This window comes from Tyto alba, unplaced genomic scaffold (genome assembly GCF_018691265.1).
Source record: "Tyto alba isolate M040663 unplaced genomic scaffold, T.alba_DEE_v4.0 Super-Scaffold_42, whole genome shotgun sequence".
In the NCBI taxonomy this organism is placed as follows: domain Eukaryota; kingdom Metazoa; phylum Chordata; class Aves; order Strigiformes; family Tytonidae; genus Tyto; species Tyto alba.
This window is the reverse complement of record NW_024881318.1, coordinates 16,776,809-16,804,439: the sequence shown is the minus strand read 5'-3', so window position 1 is coordinate 16,804,439 and position 27,631 is coordinate 16,776,809. Positions and strand designations below refer to the sequence as shown.

The window sequence follows — 27,631 nt, the reverse complement described above, 5'->3', positions numbered from 1 at the left end:
GATATGAATCTGAAACATATTAAAGTTACTGGAGCAATCGGAAGAGTTTCTGTTGAGACATGAAGTTGTTTCCTAATAAAAGCATGAGACATTTCCTTCTTTAATATTTCATTATACTAAAATGCTTACATACTAAACATGGAATGGAAACAACAGAACAACAAACTTAATTAACATGGCCTGTCCAAATGTTTTTTTTGTGCTATCTGCATATGGTTATTTTTCCATTCTACCACTAGATGGAAGTAGAAATCAAAAAAAAAGCAATGTTCCCACCATAACTTAGAGCAGTTGAGTGAACTTTGAGTGCAGATTTAATATGTAATTTATTTTCTGCAAGTCTTTTTTCTAAAGAACAGTTACAATAACTGGTTTAGTGAAGGGACATATCTTGAGTTTAAAACAAAGCAAAAATTCTTCCTCTATCAAGATACTGAACAGGAACGTTTTCAAAGTATTACTTTCATAGTCTGATGTGATTGACCAAATAGCTCTAAATTGTCAATCTGGAATATATATTGATCCTACACATGCTTTTGTTGTGTTGCTTTTTCGTCACAGCTTAGGTTTTCTTCTATTTGTCTTTTTTCCAGGAATGGAAGGAGCGGTATGGAAATAGAGACGATTCCACTAGAAACAGAGTTGTCCACACAGACCAAAAGAATCCAGCTTCTCAGAGACAAATACCAATAGACGTAAGCTTTGTGGGTTTTGGAGGGAGTCTGTTTTGGTTTGTTTTTTTTTTTTAATATCTTGTCTGTACTACACTGGCTGTGTGAGTAGCTTCAAATATATTCCTTTTTTGTTTTAGATGATGTGCTGATATATTCCCTTCTGTGGCACAGCGCCATCTTGCCCATTAAAGACACCTGAAAAGAGTTCTGTGTTTCTTTCCATCTTCAACACTTCAGCTAGTTGAGGTTGGAGATTCTGGCTAGTCTCAGTTACTTGGTCTTCTTGTGGAACACATGTTTGCAATTACAGCAGCAGTTGTCAACAAAGACACTTAATTTAGGATATGTCTTGGAGTTGGGGGCTTTAAATCTTAAAATCTACCTCTTCTAGTTGCAAATGAACTCTTTCAGACTGGAATAATGCAGTACTCAGATGACCAACAAGTGTAAAGCCACTAACGTATCACACGAGTGTATACATGCTCATTTAATAACATTTATTAGCAAAAAACTTTTTTGTGGATGATCTAAACTTCCAAAATGTTTATTTGTCACAGTGTTAATGGTTTTTTTCTGCATTTTATGTGCATATGTAAGCTAACAACAAGTAAGAAATTAAGCTGGAAAAAAGTAGGAAAAAGGTGGAGCAGGAGGAAAGCTTCAAACATACTTTTGAGACGACTTGTAGATTTCTCCATCTTCTTTACAGAGTTGGAAACCCAGATTTTCAGTGGTAGACTGACTGAAATTATATGAAATTATATTTTAATTTTAACCATATGAATATGTAGCATTACAACACCAAAACAAGCTGTAGGTATCAGCCTAGCAAAGGCAGCAGAGTGAACTGCAAAATAGCAATATTTCATTTATTCATGAGGTTGCCTTTTCAAAACCAAGCCAAAAAAAACGTCCAGCTACCTTAAAGTGGGAAGTTGGGAAGATGAATGGATGACTGTTTAATTTAAAAGTAAAGTTTGCATGTAACTTCTCATTTTCTTTGATTCTTTGCAAAGCAGATATCATCCTACTTGAGGGGTGAAAGAAAAGTTGTAGTTACATTGCTATGGAGATACAAAAATGAAATACTACAAATTCAAGCATTTTAACCAGATTTGACTTAATATTGAATGTACTGTAAACTATCACAGTTGCACTTTGGATGAGGTGGTAGCAAATTGCTATTCTAGTCTTTTAAGTTTGATGTCTCCACACGCTCGAAGGTGTTCATAGAGCAAATGTCTTTCCTTCCTTTTACCTATTCAGCACTATCAAAGTATACCCGATCAAATGGTAGGACTGAAAGAGATAGAATAGAACTCCTCCAGGATGCTGAACCTTTGGATTTTAACGCAGACTCAATTAATGATGACCCTCTTGAATTGGACTTGGGAAGGTGAGGAATCTTCTGAGTTATTTACAGCTAAAAGATGAATGTCTTCTGTCTTCTGACCTATGACAGCTGTATCAGATGGTTTTATAATAGTTTTGTAAACCAATTTTATCATCTCAGCTAACTCTTTCTTCATTCTCACCCATTATGTGTGAATTGTTTTAAAACCAGTTGAAACCTGAAGGGTTTTCAGTTTTCTAGAAATGTCTGAGTAAGATATGAGTTGAACAAGATTTTTTATATTGGCGTGATCTGAAAAATACTGCATATAAAACCAGAAGACTAGAGAATGACCTGCATATGTACAATACAAGGTTTTCTCTGATTTCCTACAAGTCTTTAGAAAGCTCACTTGATTTCTCTGTATACAAAACATCGTAAGGGGCTGCAAGAAAGAAAACTGAGTATTACAGGACCAGTAGTTGCAGGAATACACCTGGAGATCAGATGTTGGAACTGCTGGAGTAAATTAAAATCTGAACTTGGTGAAGAAGTCCCAGGCTGGACAGTGTAGCTCTGTCTATAATAGAGAATTCTGTGATTCTGTGGTGACTGCAACGCCAAATTTCCTTGGTTATGAAACTAGGTATCTTCTGTAACTGCTAAGCTCTGTTGATATTTAAGAAACAAGTATACGTTTTATGAGTGCTTTTTTAATCAAGGTGGTTATGTTGTAGAACCATTTAATGATAAATAATTTTAAATTCCCTCATGAAAAGTTATAGTTTACATTATTTTCAGCTAAATGTAGCATACCAAATCCCACAAAAAGTCATAAATGGTTTCAGTTGACTTACATCTATAATGTCAGCAAATAAATGCCAGTTCAAAAACATGCAAAGAATGCTCTTAAATGACACTGCTAGGTCTTACAGATTGATTCAGCAATGTTAGTTTGTATCAACAACTAACTTGTCTAGTCTAATATCACCACATTTCAGAAGCTGGTTTAAAGAGGAGCTAGCCTAGCAGTTCTGTCAGCTGTTGACTTCTATACAGTGTGAAAGGGATTGAGGTCTACAGAAGGGGGAATACCCATATATAGTTGTTTTGGAGCAAATATTTTAAAGTACAGTATCTGAAGTCTCCTGGCACCTCTGCAGACTTGGCGAGGTGGAACATTCTGAACTTTTTATTTGAAAAAGAAAATCTGGAGCTACAGAGCTTAGTTGAGCTTTCCTCTAGTAACCTGCATTTTATTTCATATAGGTAATGAATCAAGAGTAATTGCATATGAAATTCAATTAACTTAAAAATATCTTTTATAGTATTGATTTTTAAAACTTTAGTTTGTGCAATAGTTACAAGCATTCTAGGACAGTAAGAACATTAGGGACACTGGGTTCTGGCTTTGTGGGAAGTACTGCAGAGAGGAAATACATTGTACTTGCACTGAAACTTATTTGTGCTTTTAAAATGCTTTTAAGATATATTTGACCAACAATTTGTGAAGCTTCCCCCCCCCCCCCCCCACTAAATTTGCAGCCATTTTTTTTCATTATTTTTGATCCTGTATTTCTCCTAGGAATACCCAATGAGATGTTCTGTTAATCACCCAAACTACTTTTGGATGATGTTGTTCATTTGGGTCAGGGTTTTTTTTTGTTGTTATTTATTTATTTTTGTTTAAGAAAACAACAAGAAAAAATTCTGTTCAACAAAAACATTCAACTTCTTTCCTTTGTATCAGGAAACAAAGTTCTTTAAGACTCCCAATATTTATATCAGAGTTTTCCTTGATCACGTGAGATTTAATTTAATGACTACCTATTAGATTCTCATGGAAATAGTAATTCAGTAGAACTTCAGATCCTGTAATTCACTGAGAGGTAAGGAGTAAGAGTGCAGTGAGAGTTATATGGTTTCATGGGTCTTCATTTTTCTATTTTCTGTGATACTTTTTCATATTTAAAATTGATTCCGCAGGTACCAGCCTGGTGGAAGATACCTGTCAATGTCTCGAAGTGAAATATTTGAAGATGTTTAAGCTCCTCAAAGCTAAAGAAAATTCAGTGGAAATCTATTTCTTACTCATTGCTTGGAGAATACTTTATTTATGATATATCACTGAACCAGAAAAGACCATTTTTGTTTAAAAAAGAATATGAAGGAACAACTATTTTGGAAATGCACCTGTATGATAACTTTACTACTTACGACAAGAATATGCTTCTTCTATTGTAGATATTGTTGTGCATCAGTGTGGGCTTTTGTGTCATGACCAAAAGGAGAAAATTATTCATTAAATTGAGAGTAAACTTCATAAATATACCTAGGGCTCAACTTGAACTGTAACATAGTAAGTTTTAGGAAGAGGATTTTTTGGAAGGAATTATTTTATATTTTAACAGATGCTGTGAGAGCATCTTAATGCATCCAGAATGCAGTTATATCAATTACTATAGTAAACGCTTTCTATAATTTTTCTATTTGAACTTCATGCGTAGTCCAAAACCTGCTGAATTAAATTAAGTCTTCTTTCAGCTTCAGTGATCTTTGAATCTGACCCTCTATAAGGAGAAAGATTGAATGGCAGTCTGTTCTTCATAAAATACATGTTCCTGTATTTAAAGTGTGTCTACAAAGGCAATGGAGTCTCCCCTTTTTACAAGGAGTCATGTGAAAAAGACGAGGGGAAAATGGACACAAGTTACTCCTGGGGAGATTCTGATTGGACACAAGAGGAAAATTTTTCACAGTAAGAATAATCAGCAGCTGGAATAATCTCCCCAGGGAAGTGGTGGATTCCCCAACATTGGACATTTAAGATTCATCCGGACAGGGTGCTTGGCCATCCAGTCTAGACCGTGCTTTTGCCGAGAAAGTATAGACCAGATGATACTTGAGGTCCCTTGCAACCTGGTATTCTGTGATTCTATGAAATTTGGTGGCATAAATTTTGGAGGAAGGTGGATTGGTCAAGAAAGGCTATATTTCTTCTTTTGCAACATTATATGCAGATAAATGATTTAGCATGTGTAAATAGTTGAATATGGACCAGAGTTTCACTGTCATATGAACATATGTGCAATAGCAAGAATACATTATCAAAGATACAATGTCTGCTTAAGATTTTTACAGTTGCAACAGTTGAAAATCTTGGCACATTAGTGTTTTTGGAACTGTAAAAGAAATATAATGTGAAAATAGAGTTAAATGCTGAAACATTATAATTTGCACAAAAGGCAGGCACGGCTTCAAATTGTAGAGCATTTCTTTAAAAGAAGGGAAATACATAGCATGACTAGATAATGGTAAACCCTTAATGTCCCAAATGCCCTGGTTGCATTATGTATCTGTTTTTAAGGTGCCTGTATTTTGCAATAAGTTGTTGCAAAAAGAATAATGCTTATTTATTTGAATGCCATTCAAAAATGCCAATTATTAACAGTGTAAAAAAGATTCACGTTAATTTCATTGTGTAGGTATCTTTTTTAAACCATAGTTAGTTGAATGAATTTTCAAATGTAATCATAAGGAAAAAGATGTGGTCAAAGTCATGATATCTTAGGAAATGCGATAAATTTAAAATTTTACTTTATTGCAGTTTGTCTTAAGTCTTTACCACTTGGGAGTTTTCTTACGTGCTTATTGCAAAGTTACATTGAAAACTGAAAGATGTTTCTATCATAAATTCTTTATTATGCTTAAAAACAGATATTCCTTGAAACAGCTAGGAGTGATTCTGAAAAGTAAATTTTCATGAATGAGATATTCTACTAATTTTTAAATATAGTCTTTGTTTTCTGAAGTAATTGTTAATGGGAATCTAACTACCTCCTGTGATTTAGTACATCATGTGTTCTAACAGTAGTGGTATTTGTAATATATTGATCTGCCTGTTTTAAAACACTGAATTGTTACTATGAAGGAGAAAAAATACTCTATTTGTATAGAAATAATTACATTAATAAATTGGCAGACATAAAATAATCGTCAGTTTTGATTTTAGGTGAATACACTGAATGACAGCCATGCCCACATGTATTAAAGGTCATGCAATTTCCAAATTATCTGTAAGAGGGCACTTTTTCAGTTTGGGTGTATTGCATATTGTAAAAGTTCGATTAAAGTCTTATGGCTGTTTCAGGGACTGGAAGTTGAGAAAATGCAACTCTTTTTATTCAGATTTTTCTTTAGCAACTGTATGTTAGCACCTATTTAATTTACTTTAGATCTACTTAGAAATGTTATCCTGAATTCAGCCTTATATGAAAAGAGTTGTATATGTTCTTGGACATCCATCCACATGAATGTTCTTAGACTTGATATTTATGTTTTTCAAATTTGTATCTCATTTAATTGCCCAAAATTTTATTTGTAAAAATCTTCATATGAAGTGTGGTTCAAGTTCTTTGTTTAACTCTTGAAATGTCACTACAAAGGGATCTAATTCAGTGCTATTGGGAAAAATTTTAGAAGGAACATTTATTTTTCTGAATGATTGTGAATCCTTACCTAGGCCCTGCTGACTTCAAAGAGTTGGATTGAGCATTGCTAGGGCCTGTTTTTTCCCCTCTCAGAAATCAGTGGAATGGCTGCAAACAGATTTTTTAGAAGAAACTTGATTAGGATTTTATGTACAAAAGCTAACTAGTCCCTGGTGTAAGCCCTCTGTGCAGTTTTTATTGGGATACAATAATTTGAGGAGCTGACTGTATAAATTAATGGCAGTGGAATTTCAGCTGCTAACATAGAAATTCTGAGCTCACTGAGATGGGAATCCATGGACCATTTTTTCATGTTGTAATAGAATAACCAATAGCTGCTTTTTGCAAGCATGGGAATTAGAGCTCTGAAGATGTCTCAAGAGTTCTCCTCTGGCTTCCACTAAGAGATCCCCAGTGTCACATGCTCCCTGGATGCTGGTTGTTAAAGTGGGAGTTGATAAATGTCAGGTCTCATCCACAGCATTCATTGCTGACCAACAGTTACTCTTGCTCTAATTATATGCAATTTGTAGGCCAATTAATCTAAAGTGTGTTTTGAAAAGTAATTATGAGTTCATAAGACTCATATGGAAGACAAACCTGGAAGACTTTCAACAAATAAATATAAAGGGCAACTATAAAAGAACCTTGCAGAAATAGGGGATATGCCTGCACAGCATTTGCCGTGTGCTTGAGCTAGTTTTAAACTGGTTTGGTTACTGCTAGTACAGATTGTGCAGAACTTGCTTGGGGGCTACATGACTAAAGGTTTACCCCCACTCCAGAGAGGTGGTAGATGCACCATCCCTGGAAACATTCAAGCTCAGGTTCGACGTGGCTCTGAGCAACCTGATCTAGTTGAAGATGTCCCTGCACGTTGCAGGGGGGTTGCACTAGATGACCTTTAAAGGTGCCTTCCAGCCCAAGCTATTCCGTCATTCTATGATGATTCCTAGCCATATTACATCAACTCATGAGTTCTTTGCTACTATAGCTCTAGTGCTAACAGGACCACAGCTAAGAAAAGTTAAAACTAGCTTTAATATATTTAAGCAGTGGCAATACTGTAGGCTAATGATGTTCTTGCATCACATTTGGTGCTCCAGTTTAAGTGATTTAAAATATAACTGCCTTGCAAACTGTGCTTTTGGGAACTGAATGTTGGTGTATTTATTCTGTCAATATGTAGTTTTATTTATTTGCAGCTAAAGAATGACAATTATGTATTTCTTTATTATTTCGCTTTCTGAATTACTGAGCAGTTAAGGTGTACTTCATCATAATTTCTGCAGTTTCTTCTTTAGCTATGAACACCAAAAACCCCCAAAACACCAAAAAACCCACCCAAGTTAAGTACATGTATTTGAATATGTCAAAGATGTAAACCAGTGGAAAAACTCCATGCAAGTTGTAATTAACTTTGAAAAGTGGGAGTGAAAACAGTAGCTACTTTAATACTGTGTCAGTTCTGGATTTGTTAAAAAGTATGCATAGCAAAAAGATGAGTCAAACTTACTACTCCTGCTAGATTTGTAGTTCTGTTTTTTTTCAGGTGTTTAAAAATATACATAATCTGATATCTATATTGGGAAATGAATGCTTTGCACTTCGCTTAAGAAAATTGCAGCTTTCAGTAGTGAAGTGAGGGACTCTTTCTTAGGGGAGGTAAAGGATATGCAACTTCTAGTCTTTGCTAATAGTGACACTTTGGGCAAACTATGTTATATTTTATTATTTAGGTATGATAACATGTTAAGAAACAACAAACTTTATACTACTGTAACTTAAACTACTGGAAAAATTATGGTGTACAATCTGCCTTTATTTTGCAATCAAGCATTTGTAAAATAGTCATTAACAGTATTAATGGGGATGGTGGAAAGCTGCTATCTTTTCAATATTCTTGCTATTTTAAAACTTGACAATGATTTTTACATATGAAATACTAAAAAAGTGTTTTTCTGTAATTATGATAATTTGTATTTTATTAAATTTATCTTGGAATACTGTAAATGGTATGTGAAAAATACAATACCTTGTTCCAGTTTTCATTATTGCTGTAATTAGTTGCAATCTGAGGGACATTTACAATACCAAACAGAGATCACTTCATGAAGGAAAACTTTTTATGAGGCTTCTTAAAGAAATCTGACCTATTAATTACAGACAAATATGTGCATCTTCATTATTAACAAAAACACTACTTAGTGTATATACTATCTCATATCCTTTAATTTTTCTTCAAAATTCTTTAAATGGTTATTTTTTTTGGAGCAGCTTATTTATGAAACTTGTAAAATTTGTGAAACTTTTACATTCCTTTTTCCCTAATTGGCTCTGCAGGAATATTTACTGCTTCATGGCAGTTCTATAATATTAGCTGTGCCTCTAGTTAAGTAGTCTAGTCTGAAGCTGAGACACTCCTACACTATTTGTTTATGTTAACAGAACCCCACCATTCCTAGCAAAAAAGCACCTTGAACTAGATCCCTTTATAATCAATTAATTGCTGACCTTGATTATATTGCATTATGTTGAGTATCTTCTCTTTCAGTCATATAGTGAGCCCAATCAGGTTTATTCTTTGTTTCTATTAAAATGCACTGGAATGTATTCTTCAGCATGCGCTTCTGTGTGTGTGTGTGTTTTAATTGTAATTGGCAGGCAATAATAATATGCAACTTCAGTTATTTCTTGAGGATAATGTTGTTATATTTGACATACTCCTGTGAATTATAATAGTTTCAGTGTGATAGCTTAGCTATCACTGTAGAAATTAATTATTTTCTATAGAAATACCTTATATTTCTATAGAAGTATCTGGAAGATAAGGGAATTTGTTTGTAAGTGTAAGTTTAGTAATAGAAGATATTCATCCTCCAGTGTATATCAAGGATAGGCTGTAGGAGTGCTGCTTATGGATAGACTATCTTCTTTTGCCTTATGATATAAGTATGTGTGTATAATACCTTGTTTTGAAATTCAGTGAATTATACATTTTTCTCTGTAGTGGTCTAAATTATTGTTGTAATTAATATATTTTTGAAATGTGTGTAAAAATACCTAGTCAAAGAGTCAAGTTGGCATGAAATAAATAATTTCTGCAATATGTTTCCCCTGGTGTATTTTAGATATTCATACTTCTCTGAAGTGTTTTTGATAATGATCTTTTGGAGAAATTGGACCTATTTCTTTCTTCCAGGTAGAAAATAAGCTTTCTTTAGAAGATAATCCAGCCTTGGTTTGGATATCTTTTTGCATCTCCTTTAAAGCCAATTAAAAAGGGGAACTGAGAAGAAGCTTGTATACCTGGATGTGTCGTTGACAGAGTCCGGGGATGACACTTGGACCAATGCTTTGGGCAGGTGCCTTCACTGACCGCTCACCCCAGCTGTGGAAGCACAAGCAGTTTCTGTGTAGGCAAGGAGACAGAGGAGTACAGCCAGGGTAGCTGAAGAAGTAGGCTTCCTGCAACGCCGAGGAAACCTGTAAGGACCCTGTATGCTCATGGGGCTGACTGGGTGCTGGATATTTTTGTGGGGCGTAAGATGGGGTGGAAGGTAGGTCTATACCTCTCCTTTCCATAAGCAGTCAAACTGGGACATAATGCCTTCTGGATGTACCCAGCCATTGGTGAGAATAGAGGCAGGAGGCTGTTTTCACTACAGCTATGAGGAGACAAGCAAAGTGAAGTAGTAGTTAACTCTCTTCTTTCATTGCCTGTATATTTATCACTTTTGTCTTCCCTACCTTAAAAAAAAAAAAAAAAGGGCAAAAATAAGGTGAAGAAAGAAAAGAGAGATTTTTTTTTTTTTTTTTTTAAGTATTTTATTTTCTCTATACAGCTGCAGTGCCAGGGTATGGTTTTAGGTTCCCTTTTCATTCTGATAAAGTGGCATTTTTCTTGAGAGGTACAGAAGTATCTTCTGCGTATTGTAAATTGGAAATCTGTACCCTGGAACAATTCATGTTTTTAGCACATCAGAATATTTATAACTACTAACACTAAGTGATTCCTGTATTTAATTAATTATCATCTCCTATAGTTAAGCAGTGACTGCTGTTTTAAGTGAGTTGCAGCAAACATTTTGCATGCTCCAGTCGGTGCCATCACTGCAGTAGGGATGTCTTGGCACTGTTAGTAAAGATCCTGTCACACCCCTTCTGGGACTGTCGCCCCTCTCTGTTCTGCTGGACTACTAAATGTCTTTTCTGGATCTTTTTGTCAGGCATTTTTAATATACATGGGTTCAGAATAATGTAGTAAATGAATGATGCATGCACATATTAAGAAAGATTAGTAACAGAATGTTCAGTGGACCATACTGAGCCATCTATAATAGTCTGGTGGATGGCATTTTCTCTATTGACGGGAGAAGAGATATGAGTAGCAGAATGGGGATGAGTGGATTGAGAGCCGCCCTACTGAGGAGGACTTGGAAGTACTGATGGATGAAAAGTTGGACATGACCCAGAAATGTGCGCTCACAGCCCAGAAAGCCAACTGTGTCCTGGGCTGCATTAAGATAAGTTTGGGCAGCAGGTCAAGGGAGGGGATTCTGCCCCTCTGCTCTGCTCTCGTGAGACCCCCCTGCAGTGCTGTGTCCAGCTCTGGGGCCCCCAGTGTAAGAAGGACTTGGAGCTGTGGGAGCAGGTCCAGAGGAGACCATGAAGATGATCAGAAGGGAGGAATACCTCCCCTATGAGGACGGGCTGAGAGAGTTGGGGTTGTTCAGCCTGGGGAAGAGAAGGATCCATGGAGACCTTAGAGCGGCCTCCCAGTGCTTAAAGGGGGCTACAGGAAAGGTGGGGAAGGACTTTTTAGTAGGGCCTGTTGCAATAGGAGAAGGAATAATGGTTTTAAACTACAAGAGGGTAGATTCAGGCTGCATATAATGAAAAACTGTTTATGATGAGGGTTGTGAAACACAAACCAGTTGCCCAGAGAAGTGGTAGATGCCCCATCCCTGGAAACATTTAAGATCAGGTTGGACAAGGCTCTGAGCAACCTGATCTAGTTGAAAATGTCCGAGCTCATTGTGGGCGGGATTGCACTAGATGACATTTAAATGTCCCTTCCAGCCCAAACCATTCTGTGATTCTATGATGTTCTATGCATGTTTTTGTATTTTATTGCAGAGACAGTTCGGATATAGAAGTGAATCACTCAGCATAGTTAACCAGCCATACTCTTCCTTCAGAATTACTGTGATAAGTAGCTCCTGTAAGCCTAACAGTATAGTTCAGAGGATGGGAGTTGTCCTGTTATGAAACACTAACTTTCCACTATTCATTGCCAGATTTTTATTTGCTCGGAGAGCAACATAAATTCTGTTGTTTAATTGTCAGCAGTTGCTCATTAAACTACCTTGCATGCTCAGTGACTTTTTAAGTCTTCTGCAATAGCACCTCACTTTCTGTCAGTTACCAGAGTTGTGAATTAACCTTGCTCTGCACTTCTCACTTCACCTCTGCCTGTGCAATGCCATGGTGTGCCTGCCACAGTGTGTTGCTTGTTCATCTTAGTCTCTGCTCTGCATACTGTGATAAAGATCTTAACCCTTTCTCTTCATAAACATCCTATCGTTTACATGATCTTGTTAGATGTTGGTTCATTATACACCATTGCCTTCAGGACTTTTTGAGAGCTTTATCACAAAGCCAGAGTTGGTCAGGGCCCAACTTGGACAGAAGACACAATTTTTCTTCCCTTCTCAGGGAATGTGACCTGAGCTGCAAAGAAAGGTTGAACTCATAAACAGAGGTCAGGTAATGGAGTGGTTTAGGAATGTGGCTTATGAATAAACACAAGAAAAGCTTTCAGATTGCTTCCACAGAAACATCTTACCTGGTTAAAGGTGTGTGTTTTGCGCTGCTCAGTCAATATCAAAAGTGTAACTGAGGCAGTGCCTAGACATGTTCTGTGGAAACCTGCGAAGCCTTTGAAATCCAAGTGAACACTCACAGTTAAACAGTTCACTGTCAAACAAAATAATTTCCAAAGTTTAGGAAAGGTCATCTATTCTAAGACAACTTGACAAAGGCCAGATGCTGGTGGGAATTTTTCTTGTGTGTTCTGTTCTCTTGTCCCCCAGAGGCTGGCTCCTTCCATAAGCACTACTACTCCTGTAAAAACATCATGCTTTTTATGTTGGAAGATTTTGCTGTTTTTAAATCTATAGGAATCAAGAAAATACAAAATCAGTGTAAACTCTGACATGTTTCAGTGAGCAAGCAACAGCTTTCAAGCCCAGGTTTCCCAAACAACTAGCAAGTCTATTGCAAGAGGTTAGCATCTGTGGCAGCCAGTGTGACACAGCATCACCCCCTTCAGAGGTGGCTTGCGTGTGTCAAACAGTGTGTGGAAAGGAATGAGGCAAAGTGAACCCAGGGCAGAGAGAGATGGGACAAAGGAAGTGGATTGATAGGCAAAGCAAAGCGTGGGAGAGTATTTGAGCAGTGGTGAGAAGGAAGGTGTGAGCTCTGCCTGCTCCTGTTGTAAGGTTACAACTTTCGCTGCCTACAGCCTCACCCTGAATTTTCTGTAGGAAATCTGATAACAACATGCTGACAGCTGGCCCCCAAGGTCTAAGAATATGTAGCTTTGACTGTAGAGCAGTGAAAAAAGCCTGTGTTGGGCTCAGTACTGTGCAAATGCCCTGTAGCTTTTGCCCCTCTCATTTTGAGTATCCAACCTGGGTACAACTCATGGCTTGAAATTAAGAGTACCCTGACAGAGGGAAAAGGAGCAAGTAAGTTAGGGGAAAGACTGAGAGCATGAGCAAGTGTGGTGCAACTCAGAGCACCAAAACAAAAACTTACCTTGTGTTACTGCCTCTTAGACATGGTTCATTGGTGGGTTGGGAAGACATAGACAGTCGAGTCAGACTTTCTGGACTAATGCTTAAAATATCTTTACAAATCACAAGAAACTTGTCAGTGCTGAGCACTAAACATTACAGAGATTGTGGCTGCAGGCTTGAATGCTGATGTGTTGTAAAGCAACAGCCAAGCCAGTGCAGAACAATAGGGCTGGGATCTGCAGGCTCAGGGGAGTGTGTGGGTAGGCAGGGTATGTACCAGGCACCCACAGAGGTGGGAGCCCCCGGCTAAAGGGGGCAACCACATGAGCTTCAGTGAGTGTACTGCTCTTGTTAGTTCTGAGTGACTTGGAACAAATTTAGAGCTAGAAATAAATAAAACCTTAGAAACACTTCCAGAAAATGAGGTGGACTTGCTTCCTGTTTAAGTAGACATCTGTTGAAATGCTGCAGCAATACAATTAGATGTTCAGTCACCGTTTACCAGGTGCAATAATTACTATTGAGCCTTAGTTGTTATGAGCTTGATTCTACTCTCGTTGAAGTGAAGACAATCTTTGTCACTAGCAGTCCCAGACCATGTCTGATGTGGTTATTTCTCTGGGAATTGTTACAGAAATTGTTTGAATTGTAGAATCATAGAATGCTTTGGGTTGGAAGGGACCTTAGAGATCATCTAGTTCCAACCCCCCTGCCACGGGCAGGGACACCTTCCCCCAGCCCAGGTTGCTCAAAGTCCCGTCCAACCTGACCTTGAACCCTTCCAGGGAGGGGGCAGCCACAGCTTCTCTGGGAACCCTGTGCCAGGGCCTCACCACCCTCACTGTGAAGAATTTCTTCCTTACATCTGATCTATATCTACACTCTTTCAGTTTAAAACCATTACCCCTTGTCCTATCACTACATGCCTTTGTAAAAAATCCCTCCCCATCTTTCTTGTAGGACCCTTTTAGGTACTGGGAGGCCACTATATGTTCTTCCCAGACCTTTCTCCTGTCCATGCTGAACAACCCTAACTCTCTCAGCCTGTCCTCATAAGTGAGGTGCTCCAGCACCCTGATCATCTTTATGGCCTTCTCTGGACCCGCTCAAGCAGATCCGTGTCCTTCCTATGTTGGGGCCCCCAGCGCTGGACACAGCTCTGCAGATGGGCTCTCACAAGGGCAATGTAGAGGGACAGAAGCACCTCCCTTGACCTGCTAGCCATGCTTTTGTTGATGCAGCCCAAGTCGTCCTCCACAGGGCTGCTCCCAATCTACTCATTGCCCAGCCTGTACTTCTGCTTGGGATTGCTCCAACCCATGTGCTGGACCTTGCACTTGGCTTTGTTGAACTCCATGAGGTTTGCACAGGCCCACCTCTCCAGCCTGTCAAAGTCCCTCTGCATGGCGTCCCTTCCTTCCAACAAGTCTACCACACCACTTGTATATTTGAATAAAGAACAAATATGAAACCAGTCTTTAGGTTAGCTATGTGTTCTAGCTGCTGGATCCCATAGCTAGTCGATCCTCCCAAGGGATCCAAGCTGTAATGTTCACAGTGTGGCAATTTGAGCTCATCCACCATAGGGCAGATGTTACTTCCATTTACTTTGGGGTAGATAGCCAAACCAGCATTCCTCCAGAAGAGCACGTTCAGCAATAAGTTTGAGAGTACCTGGCACAATGTCACAATAAAAAAAAGTTGAAATTTTGATTTTTGGTATGAAGTCTTTTAGCACTTGCAGCAGCAAAGAACCATGACAGACTGTGAAATGATTCTTTGGTTCTAACAGTACCAATGTTGGACTCAAGCAGTTATTTCTTTGGTTGCTTACATTACTGAGATATTTTTTCATATCTCTGTTACTTTAAAATCAAGAACTCCAACAGTCTTTGCTATCTGCCACCTTGGCTTCTGCCACACAATCTGGAAGGACAGGGTAACAGCTGTTACTCTAGGTAGATTGAGAGAATTGTTAATGTCTCTTTAAAAACAAAACAAACAGATTTTATATAGACAGTCAGATTTGTATTGGATTTGATTTTTCCTTCTTTTCTGATATTTTCAAATTTGATATGTTCCCAACTTTCTGCTATTAGTGATCAGAGAGGCACAAAACTCATCTTCACGTGGCTCCAGAAGTCCATGGCTACGTGGGAATGAAATACTGAGACAGAAAACATAGGACTATCCATCCCAGCTTGTGGCCTGCTAGCAGTAGGGAACTCTGATACAGAGCACACCTTGTTTTTTCTACAGCTGAGCAGGAAGGATTAAAAGAATCAACCATGTTATGCCAAAATTCTTCAAGGAATTGAGGTCTTTGAGTATAATACTGGTATGCCACTTGATTTACAAAACTCAGGTAAGTGCTGAACATCTGATGTGTATGTGGAGAAAAGCAAGGCTCTTTAACTGGGTGCTACTTCCTCATTTAATCTATAAATTGTAAATTCTTCAAATACTAATGGTTTAGAAGTTAACAAATTTCGTTAAATTTTCAATTAATCCTGCTGCAAAGAATAACAAAATATTAAAAAACTTCCTGCACTAATAATTCTGGATTCAAAAATATCCTTGATGCTTGTTACCACCAAAATCCATACCTGTAAGATTAATTTGTTTCAGAGCATGCCTGCTTGAACAGGAGCATGTGTCTTGTTTCAGCAGCCTCCTTGTGAGGAGTTCTATGTATGACTGTCCCACTCAAAAGCTACTGTTTCCCACTGCACACCACAGAACAGTCTTCTGGACTGCTTGCTGCTTTGCTTGTGACAACAGGAAACCATGGGTTGCTCTTCAAGAGACCAGAGTTAAGATAAGCATCATGGTGCCTGAAATAACCTCAGCATTCAAGTGAGGCAATGTCCTACCTTCCAGGAAACCATGGACAGTCTTGAAAAATTATAGACAACAGATTATGCTGGTAGGCAAAATCTATTTAAGTATCTATCTATGTATATAGCTAGCTACCTGCCCACACCAGCTACCTAATGAGAAGCTTGTTCTTAATCATAGCTCCAAACTCATCAAATCCCTGAGCTCAGTATAATGATCCTTTCATCTTCCTCATCAGTTGAAAAGTCTGTCCCCAGAGTAGTCTCCCAGGAATTACACTGACTCTGGAACAAGATTTGGGTAAGACTAGAGCAGAATTAAGCAGAAGGATCCCCACCTTCCCTTTCCCTTACCTTGGAAAAGTGAAGTACTGGACTGAGCTCTTAGTACGGACAGGAGGAGTTTGGTGTTTGTTCTGATTTGGATCCTAGCTGTGACAATTCAGAAGAGCCAGATGTCAGGAACCCCTAACTCAACACTTGTCTCTTTCCAGGAAACTTCCTTACTAGGAAAGTCCCTCGGCTAGAGAGTTGATGATTTTAAGTGCTTTGTAAACTTTCCAAAGGAAACCTCATACCACTCAAGAGTTACTCCAGTGCACTCCCTGACTTCTAAGTTGAACATCAAGATAGGGGACTGAAGCCTTACCCACGGCCACCCACAGAATATTTCTGACACTGATAACCAGGTATGTCCTAACCAAAAATACAAAACCTTGAGAGAAAATGTCACACCGCCCAAATAACAGATGCACTGAGTTTTGTGCTTCCTTTTGTTTCCATAAGCTTCAGTTTGGGTAACAGCCCTACATTGAAGTGTTGGTGATAAATAGAGAACTACACTGACATGAATTGCATGACTAGAAATGTTTTGTGTTTTATTAAAACCAAAAGAACATAGAATGGTTTGGGTTGGAAGGGACCTTAGAGATCGTCTAATTCCAACCCCCCCAGCCACGGGCAGGGACACCTTCCACAAGACCAGGTTGATCAAAGTCCCATGCAACCTGGCCTTGAACTCTTCCAGGGAGGGGGCATGAACAGCTTCTCTGGGCACCCTGTGCCAGGGCCTCACCACCCTCATAATATAGTATTTCTTCCTTATATCTAATCTAAACCCATCCTCTTTCAGTTTAAAGACATTACCCCTTGTTCTATCACTACCTGCTTTTTTAAAAAGTCCCTCTCCATCTTTCCTGTAGACCCCCTTTCAGTACTGGAAGGCTGTGCTATAAGGTCTCTTCAGATCCTTCTCTTCTCCAGGCTGTACAATCCCAAATCTCAGCTTGTCTTCACTGGGCAGGTGCCCCAGCCCTCTGATCATCTTTATGGCCCTCCTCTAGACTTGCTCCAACAGATCCATATCCTTGTCATGTTGAGGGCCCCAGAGCTGAACGCAGTAATCCATGTAAGGTCTCACAAAAGCAGAGTGGGAGACTCACCTCCCCCAACTTGCTGGCCACACTTCTCTTGAAGCAACACAGGGTGGAGTTGGTTTTCTGGGCTGTGAAGGCACATTGCCAGCTCATGTTGAGTTTCTCAACAACTAAGTCCTTCTTCACAGGGCTGCTCTCAATCCATTCTCTGCCCAGCCTGTATTTGTGCTTGGAATTGCCTTGATCCATGTGCAGGACCTTGCATTTGGCCTTGTTGAACTTCATGAGGTTTGCACAAGCCCGCCTCTCAAGTCTATCAAAATCCCTCTGGATGACATCCCTTCCCTCCAGTGTGTCACCACACTGCACAGCTAGGTGTCTTCAGCAAACTTGCTGAGGATTCACTCAATCCCACTGCTCATGTCACCAACAAAAATGTGAAACAACACTGCTCCCAACACCAACCCTTGAGGAACACCACTCATCACTGATCTCCACTTGGACATTGAACCGTTGACTGCAACTGTGAGTGTGGCCATCCAGCTGATTTCTTACCCACTGAGTGGTGCATCTATCAAATCCATGTCTCATCAATTTAGAGACAAGGATGTCATGTGGGACTGTCATGGTTTGAGCCTGGTTGGCAGGCAACCACCACACAGCCACTCTCCCCATTCTCTTCTGGTAATAAGAAGGGACAGAGAGCTAGTCTTGGGGTTCGGGATAGGGCTGGGGAAAAAAATCACCCTTTATGAGCACAAGCAAAAGGCAGACTTGTTAGGGGAAGAAAAAAAAGAACATACATTTATTACAGACACTAACAACACCTAACAGAGTAGCACAGTGAGAAGCATTGCCACATCTTGAGAACACCTTCCACCCACCCCTCCCTTCTTCCCGGGCTCAGCTCTGCTCACAATATCTCTACCTCCTCCCCCAGTGGCGCAGGGGCTGGGAGTGGGGGATGCAGTCAGTGCTGCTGCTTTTTCCATCTTCGGAGGGGGGAGCTTCTGGAACTTCTTCCCCTTGCTCCATCGTGGTCCCCTTCTCACATGAGACAGTCCTCCACAAACTTTCTCCAACATGAGTTTCTCCCATGGGCCGCAGAGTTCCCCTCAGTGGCTCCGTTGTGGATCACTGACTTTCTCCAACTGGAGTCCCACAGCTGCAACCCTTTCCGAGCTGCTCCAATGTGGGACACCCCCGCATGCTGCAATCCTCCCAGCACTGAATTACAGCAGCGGGGCTACCTTTTCCCACAAGACCCCATCCTTCTTTGGGCATAGAACCTTGATCATTCAGGTGGAAGTCACAGGCCATAAATCAGTGTCTGCTCCACCATAGATCTTCGTGGATGGCAGGGGCGGCTGCCCTGCTGTCTAACCACAGGATACAGGGGGGTCTCTGCTCCGGCACACCTCCCCCCTCCTTTCTTCTTCCTTTCCCCTACTGACCTTGGTGTTCATGCAGCTGCCGCAACTCCTCCTCACAAGTCCAACCGCTCGTCACCACGTCCCTTCTTAAATACGTTATCGCAGAGGTGCAGCTGGTTGGCTCAGTTTTTGAGCAGATGTGGAGCTGACTTGGAGCTGGGGGAGCTTTGAGAAGCTTCTCACAGGGGGCCACCTCTGTAGCCCCCTCCCCTGCTACCAAAAATCCACACCACTCACTCAAACCCAGGACAGGGACAGAGTCAAAAGCTTTGCACAAGTCCTGGTAGGTGACATCAGTTACTCAATGCTGTAGCCTCGTTGTAGAAGGCCAACAAATTTCTCAAGCACAATTTGCCCTTAGTGAAACCATTTCAGCTGTCACCAATAACCTCCTTATTTGCCATGTACTCTAGCACAGTTTCCAGGAGAATCCACTCCTGTGAGTGAGCAATAGGCTCTAATACAGTTCAAGAATAGAATGGAAGTGCAACCCATTCAATAGCTATTCCCTGTTCTACTGCTCTGATACCATGGCTCGGAAATAATACTTCTGAAGAGTTGTAGGGTAGGGCAGTAACTTCTTCTGTGATTTTAAAAACTAGGGTTACATTTCCCCTTTTCCAGTCAGTGGGAACTTCACTGTACTACTACAGCTTCTCAAATACGATGGATAGTGCCTTAGCCACTTCATCTGCCAGTTCCCTCAGGACCCATGGATGCATCTCATCAGGTCCCATGGGGGGACCTCACTGTTCACCTCCAGGTTCCTCAGATGGTCTTGAGTCTGATCTTCTCCTACAGTGGGTGGTTCTTCATTCTCGTGGTCCCTGCCTTTAACTTCTGTGACTTGGGCAGTGTGGCTGGAGCCCTTGCTGGTGAAGACTGAGGCAAAAAAGCCATTGAGCACCTCAGTCTTTTCCATGTCCTAGGTAACCAGGTCTCCCGTTTCCTTCCAGAGAGGGCCGACATTTCCCCTAGTCTTCCTTTTATCATGGACACACCCATAGAAGCTTTTCTGTTGCCCTTGTTGTCCCTAACCAGATTTAATGCTATCAGGCCTTTGGCCTTCCCAAAGGTTCCTCCCAGGCTACTTGTCCTTGCTTCCACCCTCTGAAGGCTTCTTTTTTGTGTTTGAGCTTGTCCAGGAGTTCCTTGTTCATCCATGAAGGCCTCCTGGTGTTTGGTAAGAAAGATTTCCTCTTTGTCACGATACATTGTTCCTGAACCTGGAGGAGGTGATCCTTAAATGGCAGCCAGCTTTCTTGAGCCCCTCTTCCCTCCAGAGCTTTGTTCCATGATACCCTGCCAAGCAGATCCATGAAGAGGCCAAAGTCTCCTCACCGGAACTCCAGGGTAACAAGTTGCTGTGCGCCCTTCTCACTGTTCTAAGGATCTTGAACTCCCCCATTTCATGGTCTCTGCAGCCAAGGATGCCCTGGAGCTTCACACTCCCCACCAGCCTCTCCTTGTTGATGAGAACAAGGCCCAGCATAGTATCACTCCTTGTTGGCCCCTCTATCCCTTGGAGAAAGACACTATCATCAGTGTATTGCAGAAACCTCCTGCATTGATTATGCACTGCTGTGATGTCCCTCCAATGGATATTGGGGTGGTTGAAGTCTTGCCTGCAGAGCTTGTGAATGTGAGGCTGCTCCTGTCTGTCTATAGAGGGCCTCGTCTGCTCGGTCTCTGTGGTCTGGTGACCTGTAGCAGACCCCCACTATAACATCACCTGTCCCTGCCCTCCCTTTAATCCTGACCCACAGTCTCTCAGTTGGCTCCTTGTCCATCCCCAGGCAGAGCTCCAGGCACTCCAGCTGGTCATTGACATAGAGGGCAACACTCAATCCCACTGGCCATGTCACTGAGGGTGCACTTAATCACACAGTGGGATTGAGAAATCCCTGGACTTGGAACTGCAGGACTTAATTCTAGGAATGTGTTTATCTAAAGTCTATTTTATGTTGCACTTTATTTTTGCCTAGGAATAATGTGGTAAAGAATAGTACATGCATGGGGAAGGGAGAGAGAATTTCCACTAAATTACTTTTGCAGCCTTACTTCATTATTTAAAGCCTAGTGCTTAAGAAGCCACTGTTTGGGACTGTGAGGAATGCTGATGGGCTTTGCAGATAATCCAAGCTGCTCAAGGAACTATACACAGCAATCATCAAGACTGTGTACCTGCTCTCCATAAACATACCAGTGTTGTTCTCAAACCCTTTTTTGTATTCATCAGTGCAGTCCTGGCCACCAGCATACTTGGTACCTTGGTAGATGTTGAGTTACTACTATTTTAAACCACATGATATTCCCAATGTTATCGAAGGGAAGACATATTTAGCATACTGTCTTTAAATTATCTTCCATTTCTTTTTCCTTTGAACTCTTCAGAGGCTAAAATTAACATTTTCTTCAAAAATGAAGAATTAGTAACACTTGCTTTTTCACATCTCTGGGACAAAAGGAGGTAAAGAATTCACAGTTTATTATAATTTGGATCCCAGCTGTGACAACGAGAGTTAGAGAACAGCTAGATGTCAGGCACCAAACGTCTCAGAAAGATCCATTGACCGGGGTTAAGTCTCTCTGTCCTCATCCTCCCAATTTAGCCACTTTGTTCCTAACTAAGAAATAGACACTAATTTGCGCCATGTAATGACAAATCCTCCAAGATAAGTTGGAGTCCCAAATTTTCCAAACGTCCAGGGCCCTCTAATTTCCTTTCGGCTAGTGGAGGTCTGGTTCCTTATAGGCAACCAGGCACTGGGGTGATAGTGCAGTTAGGGGTGTTTACTTGACATTTGTGTTAAAGCATTGATGAAAACAGCTGAAGCAGTCTCAGGACTCTGCTCCCATGTTCTTTTTTGATGCTACATGTCATGTTGGTGATGGTAGGACAGGGTTTTGTCAGGTCAGTCAGTGTGGGCAGGGTGCGACACTGAGGCAATGTCACAGGAAAAGCTGGCCTTGCACGCTGAAGGTGCTGCTCAGCAGAGCCTCTTATGGTCAAGGAAGCTGCAGTGACTAACACACCATGGACTGCAGCATACCACTGCAGTCTCTGTCCTTGTCAGAGGCTGCTGGCGTAGGGCTAAATGCACAGTTACTAGAGCTTACATAATATTTACAGTAGTAGTATAATTATGTTTAACATTAATCTTGTAATATTCTGTTCTGAGAAATGTTTTGATATTTTTTGTTGTTACTAAGTGAGCTGGGTGGGGTTTGTTTTTTTTTTTTTGTTGTTTTATTTTTGTTCTATTTCTTTGGGGGTTTTTGCTTGGCATCATCAAAACAGCCATCTTTGGTGACATCCGGATCATATGACTGTTTGTGCAAATACTTGTGAGGTTTCATCCATCAGAAGATAGTGACTTCCTCCGATAGATAACAAAAGTGCCAGATTATGCAATTTCTGTGTAGATAATGTTAACAAATTCTTGTTAGCATTGTCTGGCCTCAAATGCAGGAATGGTGTACCAGAAACATGTCAGTAATTGTAGTCTGGTTCCTTGTTCATATAGCTGAACTACAGTTTTCACTAGCATAAATCCATTTGAAACAATATGACTAACTTGGTTTTAAAAAGGACATGTATTCAGGCAGAAAAACTAGTTTACAAACACTTAAATGCTGATTCATGCCAGCATCCTAGAATTGATACTGTGTAAATGACTGCTTCCTGGTTCCTGCTGGTGGTGTGCATGGTGATAGGGTCTCCATCAGCACTGTAATGGAGATATACAGTGAAACACAGAATGAGAACATGAGCTAGTGTAAACAGTTATGGCCCAGGTGAATGACTTCAGGGACAGCTATGGGTACTGGGTGCTTCAAGTCTATTGATACACACCTAACTGCACATTTTAGATGCCACAGTTCTCAAATCAGCAGGTACTTTGCTAGGGAGTGAAGTTATGACTTGACTAGTGGAGAAGGTCTTGAAACAAAGGAGGGTCTGTAATACATTGTAATTTGGCCTGTGGAGCTAGCTAGAAAAGTATTGGGAATCCTGTTACCATTTCTGCACCATTGGATGCGCCTATTTCTGTGCATTTCCATGCTGGATGTCGTCTCTGGCATGTACCTGCAGAACTGTGCCACCATACAATGCTCCTTAGTGCCTTCCGACACGAGCCACATAGATATCTACTGCACTGTGCAAGTCTGAGTCATGAATGATTGCCTGGGAGCTACAATCTCCTACTCCTGGTGGCACTCCCACATAACGGGCAGCTAGACAGGAGCGCCTGGGTTATGGGAGAAAAGCTTGTGTGCATGCAGGGGAGGTTAACATAATTTTTTTTTTTTGTTTCCCAGCAGTTGTTAAAATAGAGGGCAGACAGAAGGAGAACAAAGCTTGCTGGTGTGAAGGAAAGAGAGTGTCACAGCTGGGGCATATTTCCTCACAAGCTGGACAGGAGGATCTTTGCTGGAAGATCCAAATAACTGATGCCAAATCTGCCAGGCATAACTAATACATGCTATCACCTCTCTTTAAAATCATTCCTGATTATATGCTAAGCAAGAATTAGGGGTCAAGTGAGTGGCATACACAAAGACATCACTACCCTGAAGCCAGTATAGAGAGAGAGACAACACTTGCCTAACTTCCCAGCTAAGAAAAAAACCACCATCCCATTCCAAGGGAAATACTCTGAAGGGGCAAAGCAATCTCATGGCTGGGACAGACCTCAATTTTGTGGATGTGAAAATAACCACACACAACATAATCAAGCTTCTCATTAATGCAGGTCACAGCTGGCAACATGCGTGATGTACCTTGGAAAGAGCAGGAGTAATGCCACAGAGTACATTTTGGCCCCTTGCTAGGAGCTGAGTTTGAAGAGGCCCTCATGCTTATCTTGTTTCCCTTTTGTTATGCTCAAGGTCTTGTTTATGGGCAAAGAGAAAGAACATTGTACATATAAGTAAAGCCAAGAATTTATTGTTAATTGAAATCTGAAGACTCTATTATTGTTAATCCAAATCTAATTGTTATAGAAAAAGAAAGATTAATAATGTAGTTAAAATACTTCAATATAGGGAAATGTGTTAATAACGATAACAATAAAAATAACAATAACAATAACAATAATAATAATAATGATACAATTATAACATACACCTATATTTTATTGATTTTCTTGGGATTATGTTCACCCTTCCATTGCTCCTCTGGGTCCTAAAGTCAGTGTCTTCAGCCTGCAGAATGAGTTAACACTGTAAATCTTCAGCTTCTGGTGTCCTTTGTTGGCAATATTATCATGCTGATGGTCTAGGATCTACTTGAGGTTATTTGTCTGTGTTTCCTAACATGCATTTACACCTTTCTCTTTTTTTCATAGATCTGCAGCTTTGTTACAGCTGAATTTACTGTATGTGGTATATATCACATATATTAAAGGCTACGTCTTTGTTCTCTTTTCTACCCCTAAATCCAGTTTTGTCCTGCTCCAGGTCTGCATTTCTCTAACTGACTATTGAGGAGGAGCAGTTGGAGTACAATGCCAGGCTTGTGCCCCAGCTTTCATTATTTCATTCCTGTACTGCTCTACACTGTACCCGGTGTCTCCACCTCTCAAGGCCTCTGCAATTGTACCAGTCTGGTATTTCTCAACCCTGTATTGAGATAATTGTGAACATCTCATTATACACAGAATTACTACTTGTTACTGCTGACTATATAAAACTTCACTGTACAAAGATAAAATTAAAGCAAATTATTATAGGTAGCTGGTCAGTTAGAGAAATTGCTGTCACAGGAGGAAGTAAAACAAAGCTACAGGCAGATCAAGACAAGCTCAAGCTAAACAAGTCTGGTAGGCCCTTGTCCTGAAGCTCTGCAAACTCACTGCAAACCTGATGGCCTGTTGCTAGCAATGGCAATGCCAGATTACAGGGCTACACTGCTGCACTTCCCAGCATTTCTTGCCTGCCTCTCAGGGAATAAGGTATACTATTGTGTGGAGTCCTTTAAATTTTTATGATGTAGTACATCCAATGCAAGTCTAAATGTCTCTAGCTGAGTGTTCACTGATGAAAGAGATTATCCAGATTTTGGTAATTTTAGAGATCAGTAGCTATGAGTGGAGCAGCAAAGCAAGGATCAGCTCTCATGATTTTTTTAATCCACTGTATTGTCCTGCACCAAGTTAAGCTTTCTATGCACACATGCATATTTCAGAACCTTTCCTACCACTAGTATTATGCTGTCAAACTGGAGTCAAAGGTTTGGACAGTTTGTGTCAAAGTCATGAGAAAATCTTGCTTGTAAGGTAATTCTCTCAGCACTGTGATTTTTTCATTTCAGTGGTTTGTAATACACAGGGGTAGTAAGCAGATGGAACTAGTTTACATGCACTCCTTCATGTAAATTCTTTTAAAAAAGGGACTTTTAAAATAAGATCCATTTGTCTGAAACCTTTAATGCCATCACCACAGGTGATGAGACAGAAACGGTATAGAAAGAGACAGAACGGTATAGAAAGGCATCTCTAATTTGCTTTCCAAAACTGCCATGTGGGAGAAAGGAAGCCTGTAGGATTGAGATTGTTTACAGCTGCTGAAAGGAATTTTCTGTATTTCATTCTGTGTTAAGAAGCATGAAAAAACCCCAGAATTTAAAAACTGGAGTAGATGTTTTGGTTTTAATTTTGCACATCAAAAGCTAGAGGGGAAGGAGAAGCATCTTTGTGTTTCATTGTTTCAACAATGGCTAGATGACCATATGCAGTAAGATCCACACCAGAGACAAAGTCCTTTGGGTTCATCACAATTGGACATTATGATTTACCTGCAACCATACTGCAGAAAGCTTCATCACCAGAAATTTCAAATGTGTTCTTGCCTTAATTTACAGTGAAAAACAGAGGACTGCCTTTGAAAGGGAAAGTTGTTGAAACTCCTCCTCACCTGACAGCAGATGTGTTGGGTCTGCGTGTGTGGTGGGGTTTTTGGTAGCAGGGTATGAGGCTACAGCAGTGGCCCCTGTGAGAAGCTTCTCAGAGCTCCCTCAGCTCCAAGACAGACCCACATCTGGCCAGGGCAGAGCCAATTAGCAACGGTGGCTGTGCCTCTGTGATAACGTATTTAAGAAGGGACCTAGGAGGAGGAGTTGGAATTGTGAGGTGAATTTGCAACATCTGTGGAAACACCGAGGTTGGTGGAAGAATGGAGGAGGAATGTGGGGTAGGTGTGCCAGAACAGAGACCCCTCTGCAGCTGTGGTGAGATGGCAGGGCCACCCAACCCTGCCACCCATAGAGATCACTGGTGGAGCAGACACTGACCTGCAGTCTGTGGAGGACCCCACAGTGGAGCAGGTGGCTGCATCCAAAGGAGGCTGGGATCATCTGAGAAGAAGACCTCACTGGTGTAGTTTGGTGCTGGGAGGATTGCAACTTGTGGGGTTGTCCCACGCTGGAGCAACTCAGAAAATGCTGTGGCCTGTGGAAGAGACTCATGTCAGAGAAAGTTTGTGAAGGACTGTCTCCTGTGAGAGGAGGACCATCATGGAACAGGGTGAGAATGCCAGAAGTTCCCCACCCTGAGGTGGAAGAAGCGGCAGCACTGACTGCACCCCTCATCCCCTGCCCCCTGCGCTGCTGCGGGGAGGAGGTAGAGATATCGGGAGCAGAGCTGAGCCTGGGGAGAAGGAAGGAGTTGGGGAAGGTGTTTTCAAGATGTGGTAATGTTTCTCACTGTCCTACTCTGTCTGTTAATTGTTGTTGTTGTTGTTTGTGTCTGCATTAAATTTATTTTTTTCTCCCCCTAATGAAGGGGTCTTTTGCCCCTGACCATAATGGGTGAGTCACCTCTCCCTGTCCTTATGTTGATTCCCCTGCCTTTTGCTTAATTTTCTCCTTCCCAGCGCTTGGGGACTAGAGGGGGAATGAGCAGCTGCATGGTGCTCATTTGCCCTCTGAGCTCAAACCATGACAGAAGACTTTCTCCCCACTGTCACCTCAAAATTAAAAGGTCATAAGGATATGATTTTTGCTAAAATGGAAGTGAGTTCTGAGTTACAAGGGCTGCAGCACCTGAGCCTGTTATTTAAGTCTTGCTTATAAGGGAAAAATACTAGTTTTGCTGCCAAACCCCAGCAAAAGTGAGGTTTGGCAGTTTCTCCTAGTCTGCATTTACAAAGCTACAGAAGTTCACAGCTTTATCTGGAGTATCCTGTCTCAGTGGCCTTCTTCCTCTAGTAATGAAGAACATGCCCAGACTGGACACTGGAGGATAATACTGGGAAAAACGATCCAAAAGCCAAACTACAGGGAGCCAGGAGATAGAGGGGAAGGAATCCATCTTCATCTTCATCTTCATCTTCATCCCATATATATGCCCTGTGAGAGCTATGGGCTCGGATCAGTACTCCAGGCTGTAATGGCAGATCCTCTATCTCTCTGCTGAGTGTTATGAATGTCTGTGAGAGCTTTGCTCCCTTGGACGCTTTTGGGGAAATGGACAACAAACTTCCTTGGGCTTGCGGGGAGTGTGTCAAAGGCACCTACGCATTTGCACTGTTTAAGTAGGGAATGCATACACTTATTTTAAGACACACACTTTCTCAGGGACCTAAAATTTAGAGACTTATGTAGGTGCTCTAGGTGGTAAGCAGATTTAACTCCAGCAATAGTAAAAAGTAGCATCCTCAGAAAGCCATGTCTGATGACCTAGC

The 27,631-nt window shown here is 40.8% G+C and overlaps 1 protein-coding gene across 1 annotated transcript in view; it reads left to right on the top strand.

Moving 5' to 3' along the window:
• LMBRD2 (LMBR1 domain containing 2) overlaps positions 1-9,604 on the top strand; it is a 40,670-nt gene extending 31,066 nt beyond the window's left edge. The window contains 4 exon segments of the mRNA XM_042804601.1: positions 594-651; positions 654-695; positions 1,941-2,070; positions 3,994-9,604. Coding sequence (XP_042660535.1) covers positions 594-651; positions 654-695; positions 1,941-2,070; positions 3,994-4,054 — 291 coding nt within the window. The 3' untranslated portion in view covers positions 4,055-9,604.
• Positions 9,605-27,631: the final 18,027 nt, after the last annotated feature.